The sequence below is a fragment of the Syngnathus typhle genome, linkage group LG3 (assembly GCF_033458585.1).
Source record: "Syngnathus typhle isolate RoL2023-S1 ecotype Sweden linkage group LG3, RoL_Styp_1.0, whole genome shotgun sequence".
Lineage (NCBI taxonomy): Eukaryota > Metazoa > Chordata > Actinopteri > Syngnathiformes > Syngnathidae > Syngnathus > Syngnathus typhle.
The window spans coordinates 21,597,156-21,611,510 of record NC_083740.1 but is presented as its reverse complement, the minus strand read 5'-3'; the positions used below and the strand labels follow the sequence as shown (position 1 = coordinate 21,611,510).

At 41.3% G+C, this 14,355-nt stretch overlaps 1 protein-coding gene across 7 annotated transcripts in view; it reads left to right on the top strand.

Moving 5' to 3' along the window:
• The window catches only part of LOC133152007 (teneurin-3-like), a 490,458-nt gene that overhangs the window by 229,908 nt on the left and 246,195 nt on the right, over positions 1-14,355 (top strand). For all 7 annotated transcript variants that reach the window (XM_061275473.1, XM_061275476.1, XM_061275475.1 and 4 more), the window contains exons 7-8: positions 2,230-2,403; positions 4,686-4,750. In XM_061275473.1, coding sequence (XP_061131457.1) covers positions 2,230-2,403; positions 4,686-4,750 — 239 coding nt within the window. The remainder of the gene's footprint in view (positions 1-2,229; positions 2,404-4,685; positions 4,751-14,355) is intronic.

The following is a 14,355-nucleotide window of genomic DNA, read 5'->3' as shown; positions in this document are numbered from 1 at the left end:
GCTTCGTGCGCGCACGGGACAGCAAACGAGCAGGTGATCGAGCAAGCGTCTGATACGAGAGCATTGCGGTCGCATGGAGCGTGTTTGAAGTGAGCAGCAGAGAAGAAAGGCAAAGTGTTGTGAAATAAAATGCACAGAACGGATGCGCAAGACACGTCAGCTATATAAAGAGCGAGAGTTGTTTTCTTCCTATTAGTTTCAATTCACAGTTTAATTAGCAGTTTCAATCAGCAAATAACAAAATGCGTATTACAGGTAATATTTTATTTCACAACACTTTGCCTTGTTCCTTTGGTCTCTGCTGTTCATCCTAAAACACAAAGGCGCTCTTTAAGCAATGCGACAGTGAGCGCCCGGCGCGCTGCGGTTGCGCGACCGCACCAAATTAAGCTCCCTGCGCAGTGCGCACTGAGGTCCACTTAAATTTTAGAAAGTACATCAGGACTTTAAAAATATCTTCTAAATTTCAGCGACGGCTCTGTCACAATAATCGGCCAGCCCGGTGCAGTTGGGCGGTCGGCGGCGCGCTACGGTTGAGCGTTCTCTCGCACGCTCTCTCTCTCGCTCTCTCTCGCTCTCGCACACACGCAAACCGGATATCATACGGAGGCCGCCATTACAGATGCGCAGAACGGATGAGCAAGACACGTCAGCTATATAAAGAGCGAGAGTTCAGTTCTCTACCTAAATCCGTATTACAGGTAATATTTCATTTCACAACACTTTGCCTTGTTCCTTTCTTCTCTGCTGTTCACTTCAAACACGCTCCATGCGCACGGAGCGCGGTGGTGCGTTTACGGGCAGTCGGAGAAATCAACGCCAACAAAAAAAATTACATCCAGCCTAGTTAAGACTATACCAAAGAAAAGACTATAAAAATGGGACCCATTGCCTCCCTGCGTGTGTGACGATCATTGGGACTTAAAAAAAAAAAAAAAAAAAAAAAAAAATAAATTTTTTTTTAAAAAAAATTCATAAAAATTCGGTGCGTATTATACATGGGTACAAGCTTTTTTCCAGCATCAGCATGCCATTTTTAGGGGTGCGTACTATACATGGGGGCGCACTATACACGGAAAAAAACGGTAATATAGAAGCTGGTGTCACACTTAACATATTTTTTGTTGGTGGTGTGCCTTTTTTCCAATGAAAAGGTGTGCTTTGAATGAAAAAGGTTGGGAAACACTGACTTAAAGCATATACATGGCAAACGTGTTTGTGCTCTCCTGTTTAAAGAATGGGAAACAATGATACAACTTGATACTGAACAAAGTAATCACATGTTTTAAATTAATAAATAAATCAGACCTCGCTTTTTATTTGAGATCCAATGGAATAATAAAAAAAAGACAGAAATTTAAATCTGATCCCCAATATATTATTTACCTTGAAAGCAACTTTTTGTAAGGTGCCTTCTCCAAGCATGCATGTTTCATCTCCCCCCACATATGTTTAGTATGATTTGGATCAGAGTTCAGAAAAGACACTTGATAATAGTCTTTTGGGAGTCAGTTAGCTCTGTCAGACCTTCCATTGTACCCAGGATTTGTGGCTAAGACAAAGGTTTCTTATCAAAGTCAAAGTCAAAGTCAGCTTTATTGTCAATCTCTCCACATGTCACAACACACAAAGAGACCGAAATTACGTTCTTCTCTATCCCACGGTGACGAGACACGTAACACGATAGACATACAAGTACGCGACACAATATAAAAACAAGAAGGCAAAAATTCAAACAATCAATAGTAAGAGTGATGAATAAATAATAAATAAACAGATAACACAATAAATAAGAGGAGCAAAACGGAGCCAGCAAGCATAGCGCAAAAGTAAAAAACATCATAAACAAAAAGGCACAAACAATAAATAATAATAATTATACTGAGAAGCACAGCAAATGCCTGAATAGTCTTGAGATGTCATTGTACCCTGCACAGATTCAAGACACTTGGTTTGGATTCATAAAAGCGGGACCAGAATATAATCAGTGTTTCACAGTAGAGAATGTTTTTATTTTATTTTTGCATCTATAATCCCGGAGCTGATGCGGTTTGTGCCAAAAAGATTAATCCAAAGGACATTCACCCAGAAGCTTTGTGGCTTGCCAATTTGCACCAATTTGAAGTTATTCCAGTCACCTTCGTGAGTCTTTAATTGTAGGGTACCAACACCTTTCGTCGGGTGTGGAACGTAACATTTTTTTGTTTCTTTTTCTCTCTCATCCTCCAGGCACTTTCTTTTTAAGACAGGTACAGGTACCACGCCCCTCTTCTCCACAGCAACACCTGGCTACACTATGGCGACAGGCTCAGTGTACTCCCCTCCTACTAGACCTTTGCCAAGAAACACCTTGTCCCGCTCTGCCTTCAAGTTTAAAAAATCCTCCAAATATTGCTCATGGAGGTAAGTTTGCATATCTCAAGCATGGGTAGGCAACTACGGTCCTCGAGGGAGGTGTACTGCATGTTTTCTATGTCACCCTGTTGGAACACACCTGATTCAAATGATCAGGATTGTTATCCAGCTTCTGCAGGCCTTACTAATTATCTGACTATTTGAATCAGGTGTGTTGCAACAGGAAGCCATAGGGTGTATGTATTCAGACCTCACTGTTTGGTTCAGTTTAAAAGGACCAAGGTTCGATTCTAATGCTGGTCCGGACCTTTTATGGAGGTCTGAATACACGCAAATGAATCCTGGTGCGGAATAAAGAACCGGGCCGTGGCCCACTTTTTAGGGTGGTCTTGGTTCGCTTCCAAATGGACTCTGGTGCGGTTTGCTTCAGGTGTGAATACAAACAGCGTAGATCCAAACTAACTCCAGGATGGATGCACATTTTCGGGCTTAACAAGCCACCGCATATTTTCCTCCATTTCCGGGTCTGTGCTCTGTGTGCCACCCTGGTCATTGCTGCCCAATGGGAGCACAGATCGTCACAAGCGTGGATGTATTTACAAAATATACCGTAATTTTCGGACTATAAGTCGCACCGGAGTATAAGTCGCACCAGCCATAAAACGCCAAAAAAAGTGAAAAAAAACATATATATGTATATAAGTCGCTCCTGAGTATAAGTCGCCCCCCCACCCAAAATATGGAAAAAAACGCGACTTATAGTCCGAAAATTACGGTACTTCACTTGCAAACTGTACAGTCTGAAAGGGGCACTGCACCAAACGAAAAAAATTAAGTCTGCTTTTGGCCCAGACCAAACAAGTGGAATAAAGGACTTTTCTGATCTGAATACAACCATAGAAAACATGCAGGACCGGCCCTCAAAGACTGGAGTTGCCTAGCAGGGGTGTCAAACTCCAGTCCTCGGGGGCCGCATTCCTACATGTTTTCCAAGTTTCCCTCGTTAAACACACCTGATTCAAATGATCAGTTCATCCTCACGTTCTGCAGGAGCCTGATAATTGAATCAGCTGTGTTTAACGAGGGAAACTTGGAAAACGTGTAGGAATGCGGCCCCCGAGGACTGGAGATTGACACCTTTGAGTGGTTCACAGTAATAAATAGCACAATATGACTTGCCACGTTTTTTTCAACTATTTAATTAAAATATATTTTTACACAATTGTTGACCTGATTAACATATTTTAGAAGTATTGACTGAATGAATAATGGTAATGGGAGTCAAAAGCCATACAAATAAAAACCAAAATCCTCACAATCTACCATTTGCTTAATTGAAACAATGCAGCCTGACAAGACCTTTCCCTCTGATGATACACAAAGTATGCACGTTAAGTCAACGTGGCTCACATCGTAATCACCGCCAGACGAGCAATCAGGAAATGGGGTATAAGGCGCACCTTCAATGAACGGCCCATTTTAAAACTCTGTCCATATATAAGGCGCACCGGACTATAAGGCGCACTGTCGACTTTTGATAAAAATGTAGGTTTTTAGGTGCGCCTTATAGGGCGGAAAATACGGTAGTTGTATGTCGATACCGATCGCTGTCGACGTACCTTTACCTTTTGTACCTTTTGTTCAAAGTGTGTTCATCTTTTTATTTATCCATTTTTTTGAACTGCTTTATCCTCATGAGGGTCTCGGGCATGCTGAAGCCTATCCCAGCAGTCTTTGAGCGGTAAGCGTGGTACTCCTGCACTGAGAGCCAGCTAATTGCAGGGCACACATAGACAAAGAAACCTTAACAGTCACAACCACAGTTATGGACAATTTGGAGTGGGCAATCAGCCTACCATGCTTTTTCAATGTGTGAGGAAACCGAAGTACCCAGGCAAACAGCCTACCATGCTTTTTGAATGTGAGAGGAAACCGAAGCACCCAGAGGAAACCCACACAAGCACGGGCAGATCATGCAAACTCCACACAGGAAGACAAGCACCAGAATTGAACCCTGCACCTGAACTGTGACTATGTGTATATTTTCATTACATCCGGTTAGTGACTAACTTACAACTGACATGCAAAAAAAATCATTAATGTGTTTAGCTTCTGTGTTTAAACGGTCAAATCCACATGTATATGCATTTCAATAGTCATATGTAAATTATTTCTCGGCAATAACATTGTTTTCCCTCTCAGTGGATATAAACTGACTCCTTCCTAAATTGCAGACAATCTTGTCTAAAATTATTTTGAAAAATCAAAGTAAAAATCCAAACGAAACATTTACAAAGCTCACACACCAATATGATGTGTTCCCCTTTTAGGTGTACAGCACTCAGTGCCGTTGGACTGTCTGTACTGCTCTCGATCTTGCTGTGTTACTGCATAGGTAAGACCTCATCCATACTCACGGCACTGACAGGTCAATCACAGAATAAGTAATTTAACTTCATCCGTTATGTCCCTTCTAAGTTATGTATTGATGTTTCCTTTTCGTTGTTGTTAAGATGTAGTTTGTATTTGGTTTTCTTGCTAGTATCAACCCATCATATGTAACTTTAATGACAGGGTTTTCCTTTCTCTGGGCATTGTTCAGTTGTTACCGAATTATCAATGTTTTGGGTGTGTTATTTGACACAGCCATATAAATCACTCCTCACATTATTTTCGTATTAATGGCGTGTTGGCATGCAATTTCTTCTTTTTTTTACCGTCTGTACTTTATATAACGTAGGTGCGTTACAGAGTAACAAAGCAAAAAAAAAAGTTTTGACAATAGCACACTCAATCAACAACTATCATACGACCAACAACCTGCTGGTTTTACATGCATGTCCCTTTTTAGTGAATGTGCTGATACATGACTTACAAAGTGTCAGTGGACAGTCAAATTTACTTTTGGCTCGCTGAGCCCCCTGCTTGGACGGGGCACCGTCCGCACCCGCCCTGGGACCAGCCCACAAGCAGGCGTCTGGGGGCGGAGGTGATATTAGCCGTCTTCCAATTCGACCTTGTTGAGCTGGTCCAAGCTCAGCGGGTTCAACTGAGACACCCCCATACTCTTTGCCCTGGCCAGTCTTCTGTCAAACCTGTGCACCATTGAGGGTTTTTTCTAAATTTCAGTGTAGTGTTGCATGGTTTGCATTTTTGACGTTTCCGATGGTAATATGGCAATTCATAATTGCTAATCCGCTGGTGTTAATTCAACACCAAGGGTTTTAATTTTAACACCAGCCAAGTGCCCATCCGCACCACCCAAGGTTAAAGTAACATTAATAAGACATTTTAGTGTTCAACAGCAAATGTTGTGTTGCTGGAACAAAATGTGTTGACAATGCAGTAATGATGACACTATTGAATGTTTGGATCAACACCAATTATCATTGATGCCAACATGATACAGTCTGCGGAAAAAATACCCCATGCCTAACTGCCTTAAATACAAATGCATTTCAATTCAAAATTCCCCAATTTTATTGGGGGAAAAATACCCCATGCCTAATTACCTTAAATACAACTTCATTTCAATTCAAAGCATTTAAATAATTTGATTAAAGCTATTTCATATAGCTCTTATATAACAGCAGTAGGAAACAATGTTATGTTCCTTCATCATTTACATTTAAATTTCATAGTGCCAATCAGGGCTGTGGACTCGGTCGGACTCGGTCATTTTTGCCGGACTCGGACTCAGTGCTGATTTTGACCGAGTCCACCGAGTCCGACAATAAAAAAAAAGATGCAAGACGCAGCCAGAGAGTGTCAGCTTACAGTCAGCGCGGTAGGAGTTGGAAGAAGCAGTAAAAACGCCACCAAACTCGTCGTAATGACCCGTGATATATGTTATATCCTTACTATTTTCCAGGTTCTTAGATAGCAAGAATAGGTCGGACAACGACGTGAATGATAACTGCTTTATTCCTTACTCACAGTGCGTTCACAGGGCGTATCACAACAACACAGAATGCCCATCCCACTTCCGGGGTGTTTCTACTACGGAATTTGAGTTAGCCCAAAATACACAACATCTCTTCCCCTCTTACAATGAACGTGCTATATGCATGAACAACATAGTCTTATGCACAAGATCTATCAATAACTACCATTAAACAATTATCATATATGGTCCAGACAATTATGACAACAATATTCCCATGAAACCTTAACTTTGGGTAAGGGTGGACTACCCCGAATTATACCGAATTATAGCGAAAAAACGATGTCGTACGGCGTCGTACGGCGTCAGCACTATGTTGTTTTCAATAAAAACATGAAGAAGTCACGTTTGCATCAGTCAATTTTAATTTTTATAAAGGATTATTCTCATTTGATGTCTTTAAATTCATCCGCGTTCTGCCATTGAAGCGGGGTGCATTCAAAGACCAGTCGCACAGATGAAAACGTTTTGTGATAAATCTTTCATAACGAGAATGATTTGAGTGAATTGATTTGAATGAATAATTGAGAAGAAATTTCAGTCCTGAAGGCTCCTTTTGTCCCAAGCAAAGTGACAGATGGTGGGGAGGGGGGATAAAAATTGTAAAATCAATTCACTCAAATCATTCTCGTTATGAAAGATTTGATCACAAAACGTGTGTGGCTTTTTCTTAAATGAACACGTTTGACATTGCTATTGTGTCAGCCTTTAATTATATTGCGCTGTCATGTTAAAGCAAATTAATAAATGCAACAATATTAATTTGCTTTGAAAATACCTGAGTAATAAAATAAAATGGATGGATGGATGAATGATGATCACAATTAAGTATAAAGTCTCCTTTGTAATATATACTCCTTGTAGCCTGTACCCAAAAAGAGGAGTTTCTTTGCATCGAGGTTTATGCAAAGAGCTCACGTAATTATATTGTTGCGTTTTGGTGAAGTGAATGAGTGTTCCGTCTGTACGACTGGTCTTTGAATGCACCCTCCTTCAAAGGCAGATGGCATCAAATGAGAATAATCTTTTATAAAAATTAAAATTGACTGACGCAAACGTGAGTTCTTCATGTTTTTATTGAAAACAACATAGTGCTGACGCCGTACAACATGGGTTTTTTGCTTTCCAAATAAGGGGTCGTCACTAATTATTTGTGTTTAGATAAATGTCTGAGCTATAATGGTGTATTTAATGATTAAAACTTGAAAGTATCTGTTTATTGTATTCGTTTATATGTTTAATAAAGACAAAGCCATCACAAAACTGTTGTAATTATTTAGATTTTGATCTAAATTATCCTTGAATAAAGACAAAGCAGTCACATGAATTAACAGAAAAAATGGACAGCCGGACTCAGACTCGGACTCATGGTCAAGAGGCCGGACCACAGCCCTGGTGCCAATAATAAAATAAGGTCAGACCCTGAGTGAACAAGTCCTACTAGATTCTAAATACATTCAGGTAATCAAAACCCATAATAATAACATTTGTAGGTAGGTAAATAAATAAATAAATAAATAAATAAATAAATAAATAAATAAATAAATAAATAAATAAATAAATAAATAAATAAATAAATAAATAAATAAATAAATAAGCCTTAACATCATGATGAATGGTAAAATGATGCTGAATAAAATTTACTTGACCTTAACAAGTCAAATGAAATCATTATTTAAGGTAGTGGTTTCATTTTCAAAAAGACACGTCAATCATGAATCCACATGATGCCCTATTTTCTAAGCGTGTTACATTCTGGACTACACAGGCTATTTTATTACAGTGGGAAGTTGAAGCAACCTTTTTTAAAAACACTGTCCCTTAACTTTTAACACTGGCAGATTTTCAGTGTGCGAACACCGTCTAATTGTAAATAAATACATAAAATGCATAACATATCCCCTGTAAAATTCTGTTATTCTGACAAGTATCCATAACCAGCAGGGTTGGTTCAAAATATATAGTTTTTAACTCTCTCACCGATACAGGGAAACTGAGATTTTAGAATATCAAATAAAATGCTGGAGGCTGGAGGGGCTTAACTAGTGCTACACACATTTCTGATGGGGCTATAGCCCCTCATCGCCCCGGTGTAGCGCCATCCCTGATGCCCAGTATTTTAAATTTAAGTCAAGATATACTGTATGCCACTCACTTAGTCGTACGTGCAATAGAACCTGATCCATCACAGCCAAAAAGAGATAACAAAATGTTTGATGAATATAATTGCAATTTACTGGTAGATTATGTAATTATATGATATATATTCTGATAATTACTGACAAAATAAAATACACTATAATGTAGTTTCTGAGGTTAAAATTTAGGATGAGTGCTCATTATGTCACGATCGGAAATGGAGCCAGGGCGACCAAATGCAGCTTGGACCAGGGTTTATTAAGGGAAAAGGGAGTTGGAAGGGAGGATGAAGGGACAACGGGCAAACTAACATAACTTCCTAACATAACAAACACCGGACTGACCGACCGACAGGGGTGGCTAACAGAAACAGAACAGAAAGACAGAGCCATGAACAGAAAGACATGAAATAATCCGACAGAGGAGTGAGAGGCAGACAGGACTTAAATACAAGACAGGTAACGAGAGGCAGGTGAGAGTAATCACACTGATCATGAGCAGACACAGGACTGGAGGGGCGAATACACAGAGACGCAAACTGAAACCATGACAACACAGACACATAATAGGACAACCGGGGACGCGTCGTGACACATTAAATTGTGTTGCCTATCTCGAAACTTGCTGACAACCATGTAATTGTCACTGAATTCTTGGTAATATCCGGCAGCTACAACTACTATGTCAGGTTTTACGAATAATCGGGAGGCTATCTAAATGAGTTGGGAGAGACTCCTTCACTCCAATTTGCAACACACAACTCATTTATACATTATCCATACATTCTCATGGCATTGCAACGCCATCGTGTACTATGTCTCGTCACCGTGGGATAGAGGAAACGGAATTTCGTTTTCTTTGTGTGTCTTGACATATGAAGGGATTGGCAATAAAGCAGACTTTGACTTTGACTTTGACAGTACTTTGGTGTCTCGTGTATTCACAGTTAAAAAATGAAACACAAAAAAATAAGATTGTTGCAAACGGTCATTTGCAGGGTCCATTTGTATGTTTAAATGAAGTTTTTATATTCACTTTGGACTGGACTTGTTAGTGTTTTGGTTTCCTTTATGAAATTCCTCTAAAGGCTCTGTGCACAAAGATCCAACGTTGTTTGATCATCACCACCACTCAGAATCATCTTATCTTGTCACAAAAACACACACAGAAATATACTCTTACAAGCACAAAGCTTCTGTCGATTAGACAACATTCTCCCATGACCCTTGTCTCCTGTCCTCACCAGGAGGAGTTGTGGGTAACAGACTGGCACAGCATGGCTCTAATTTAATGAGGCAAAGAGGTGTGTAAGCAAGAATCCGTGTGTGTGTGTGCGTGTGTGTGCACGCGCACACACACACACACACACACACAAAATACTCCCATGTTACATCAGTAATTGGTCCTTGACATATAACTCGTGCCTTGTGAGCCCAGTCCAAGATATCTAAAATCTTTTATTTTGAATCAACAAAAACATGTTTTGATTTAGTCTTTTGTATAGTGTCTCAAGGGATAAAGACCTCATCAAACCTCCTTTAAAAGGAAAGTAATTGGTTCTTTGTGTGTTAACTTCTGTCCCATTGTGCTTTGTGTGTGTTTTAGATTTAGCTAATTAGTAAAACAAAATCCTTCGTCTTGGTCGTTTGTTGTTTGATAAGATGCCAGGGTTTTTTTTCCATTTATATTACAGAAAGACGTATGCGTTCTCTGTCTTAATGCTTCTACAACAGTGCAAAAACCTTTTGTTGGATTTGGTCCACAATTTGGGAAGCGCGCTATCTGCGCCTCACGGCAAAAGACAGAGCCAATCATCTGTTATCCTATTTATTCACTGCGTGTTCGTTTTCTTCTTCAGTGTTGGGAAAAGACTAAGACACAGAAACAAAATTAGACTTAAACAGGTTGGTTGAGTTCAATCACAATTCTTTTTAAGAAAACTCTGTTTTCAGGAAAGATACAATACAGCGCTGGGCCTCTGTCGCGACAATGCTCAAGATCAGAAAGTCTCCATTCAGAAAAGGCAACGTTCAAGGTTCTTTGGTCAGCTTATATTCAGTTGCACATGTCGGTGTGGGCCGAGTTTGATGGGTGATGAGTCTATGGGGGTGTGGCAAGTTCGCAGGAGAGTTTGATTCCATGGGAGTGGGTGCTGGTTCGGTGAGAGCTGGTTCCGTGGGGTTGGGTGCTGATTATAGGCGATTCGATGTGTGTGGGGGCTGTTATTTTCCTTCCCGTCTATCGGCCTTGGCCATCACCTTTGGCTGGGTTCTTGGCTGTCTTCCTCCTGGCGTTCTCCCTCTGGCACCTCTGCTAGTTTTATCTTCAAGTGACCTTCCTGTAAACATTTTCCTCTATTCTTGCACATACACTGTCGCACCTCGTCCATTCATCATCCTTCCAATTTTGTCATTTTGTACGGACTTATGTGAAGTTTTGTGTGTGACATCATCAATTTGTTAATGTTCCCTGAGTATGCAAAGTTCTTACTCACCACTTACAATGCATTTGTTTGTTTGTTCTTTTGCCACTCCATGTATTTGCTAACTTTGTCACATTCTTAGTTTAATCATGCTTCCAACCATATCTTTTCATCCATCCATCCATCCATTTTCTGTACCGCTTAGTCCCCACTGGGGTCGCGGGCGTGCTGGAGCCTAACCCAGCCGTCATCGGGCAGTAGGCGGGGGACACCCTGAACCGGTTGCCAGCCAATCGCAGGGCACACAGAGACAAACAACCATTTGCACTCGCACTCACACCTAGGGACAATTTGGAGTGTTCAATCGGCCTACCAAGCATGTTTTTGGGATGTGGGATGAAACCGGAGTGCCCGGAGAAAACCCACGCGGGCCCGGGGAGAACATGCAAACTCCACACAGGGAGGGCCGGAGGTGGAATCGAACCCGCACCCTCCTAACTGTGAGGCGGACGTGCTACCCAAGTGCGCCACCGAGCCGCCTCATATCTTTTCATTGTTAGTCAAAATATTTTCCTTCTGTCCAGAACATTCAATAGTAATCCAAGGCTGGCGTCTAGCATTAGGCAAAATACGAATCACATCAAGCATTAATCAAAACACAAGATATAATCTAGTACAGAACATTCTAAGACACCTTGAGCAGTGTCCATGATTTAGAATAACATCAAGCATGCATTAAATATTTCCTTAAGGGTCGTTATGCTAATCAGGCAATATATTTACAATCATTTGTTATTTCAAAGTGCACAGAAATACATATCAGATCATGAAGTTATAAAAACCTATGTCATTACCATATATAAAAATGTCTAGTTATGTATTTTTTATTAAATTTGGTGTGCAGGTAGAATTATATGGTAAATGTTTCTTTTATTGATTTAATATGTGAATATACTTGTCTGCTTTTGTACTTTATTCAATGAGGTTTGAGCATATCTGTTTTTGTAGCTAGGCAGGACTTTTTGTATTTCGACCCCATTCCTTCACTTTGAATATTATGGATGTATGATTTTTCATTGAACCTCCTAAAAAGTGAAGTCATCAGTCATCTTAAAAACGTATATATAGACTAAACACTATGTAGGGCTAATTGTAGAGAGAGAGAAGAGAGAGAGAGACATTACACACATTTATAATAATGCTTCAAAGACCAAAATCAATTGCAAAATTTGTATTTACTTGGGGTGTGACATTTCAACTTGCTTGCTTATGACTGTCCATTGATTGGATGATGACCATCTTCTTTTATTTCTGATTCTGCTGATGTTTGAACAGTCTAATCCTAGATCCACAGATGCGGTTACAGACCGGACATGTGAAGGAGGTGCTAGGGGGAGCACAGGTGGCTTGGCGAGCATGCCTCTTCGCACGCTTTGCTGCACGATGTTGTGTGCGCTGTTCCTCCATATAATCCACTCCTTGAGGAGTGGGAGCATCAGAGGTCTCGTCAAGAAGGAAGTTCCTCCAGTGAAGAGGGGTTGATCTGACATATCTTCAGGGCGGTCTTCATTTGGTCTTTGAACTGCTTCTTCTGCCCACCAGCACTGCGTTGGCCTAGGTGTAACTGACTATAGAGGATTCTGCGTGGGAGTCTATGGCTGAGCATTCGGATGATGTGCCCCAACTGCCTGAGTTGACGTTGGTTCGTGACGTTGGTTCGTGACGTTACAGCTGCTTGCCATCTCCAGCACTTCTGTGTGTGGCACTCCGTACTTCCACGTGATGCCAAGGAGACATCTCTGGAGACATCTCAAATGGAAGGTCTCCAGGCTTCTCTCTCAATAGTCCATACCTCACATCCATACAGTAGTGCATTGATGCATACTGCCAGGGCTGTGGATTTTTGCACCGAGTCCGGCCTCTTGACCACGAGTCCGAGTCCGGCTGTCCATTTTTTTCTGTTAATTCATGTGACTGCTTAGTCTTTATTCAAGGCTAATTTAGATCAAAATCTAAATAATTACAACAGTTTTGTGATGACTTTGTCTTTATTAAACATATAAACAAATACAATAAACAGATACTTTCAAGTTTTAATCATTAATTACACCATTATAGCGCAGACATTTATCTAAACACAAATAATTAGTGACGACCCCACAACTATCGAAACACATCAATGATATAAGCTGGGTGACATAATCGTCCTTGACATTGGTACATAATGTAAACATTAGCCTAAGTGCAACTCAACGTGGCCGCATTGATCGTAACTTACGCTCCGTTTCCCCCCCAAATCTAGAGGCAAAACATTGTTCCCTCGCTGCTCCCGGGTTCTTCCATCTTGGCTGCGCGCGGGGCATTGTGGGTCTTGTACGTGCACGCACGCAGGCAGACGCGGGCGCGCACGCAACAACTAAATTTGGCTTCATAACAAGCAAGCAGGGCTGTGGACAGTATTCCTACGCACATTCTCAGCAGCATGATGAAAATAAAATTGAACGTATTTTTTTTATTGTCGGACTCGGTGGACTCGGTCAAAATCAGCACAGAGTCCGAGTCCGAGTCCGCCAAAAATTACTGAGTCCGACGAGTCAGAGTCCCCGAGTCCGAGTCCACAGCCCTGCATACTGCTCTGTAGACCAGCACTTTGGTGTGGAGTTTGAGGTTGCTGTTCTGGATCTTGTCATCCATTGAGCAGGTGTCAAACATTCTGCTTCCAAGGTATTTGAAGGTGGGCATCGGTGGGCAGCTGTTGCCCTGCTGCTGTGAAGGTTATTGTTGGTTTTCGTGGGATGTTAAACAGGTTACCATCAAGCCTGAAGTCTATGGTAACTCCAGCCTGCTCCTGCATGCTCCTGTGTACCAGTGTTTTGACACAGGCGAGGAAGATGTTGAAGAGAACTGGAGCCAGCACACAGCCTTGCAACATCAGTTTTCACATCAAAGGGCTCTGACCTGTGTCTTACCACTACCACTCAGGCCATCATCCCAGAATGGAACTGCGCACGGAGGGTGAGAAACTTTGATGGACACCCAAATCTCTTCAGGACTTGCCACAGTAGGTCCTTGTTCACTGTGTCAAATGCCTTTGAGAGATCGACAAAGTCCTTGCGCTGCTCCCGACATTTCTCTTGGAGCTGGCGTTTCATAAAGGTCATGTTCTTCCGAAAACCACACTGACTATGGGGTGACCCATTCTGATATTGATGAGATGAGTCTGCTGAGCATGACCTTTCCAGCAATGGCCAACTGAGAGATACTCCAATGGCCTTTCCAGCAATGGCCAAGGACCTTTCCAGCAATGGCCAACAGAGAGAAACCCATACTATTGGACCAGATGGATTTGTCTCCTTTGTTCTTACAGATGGTCACAATGTTGGCCTCTTTCCACTGTTGTGGGACGCACTCTCGTCTCCACACCTCTGAAATGTAGGAATGCAGTGTCTGTATACAGAGATAGCCTCCTTCCCTCAGAAGTTCAGCTGGGATGATG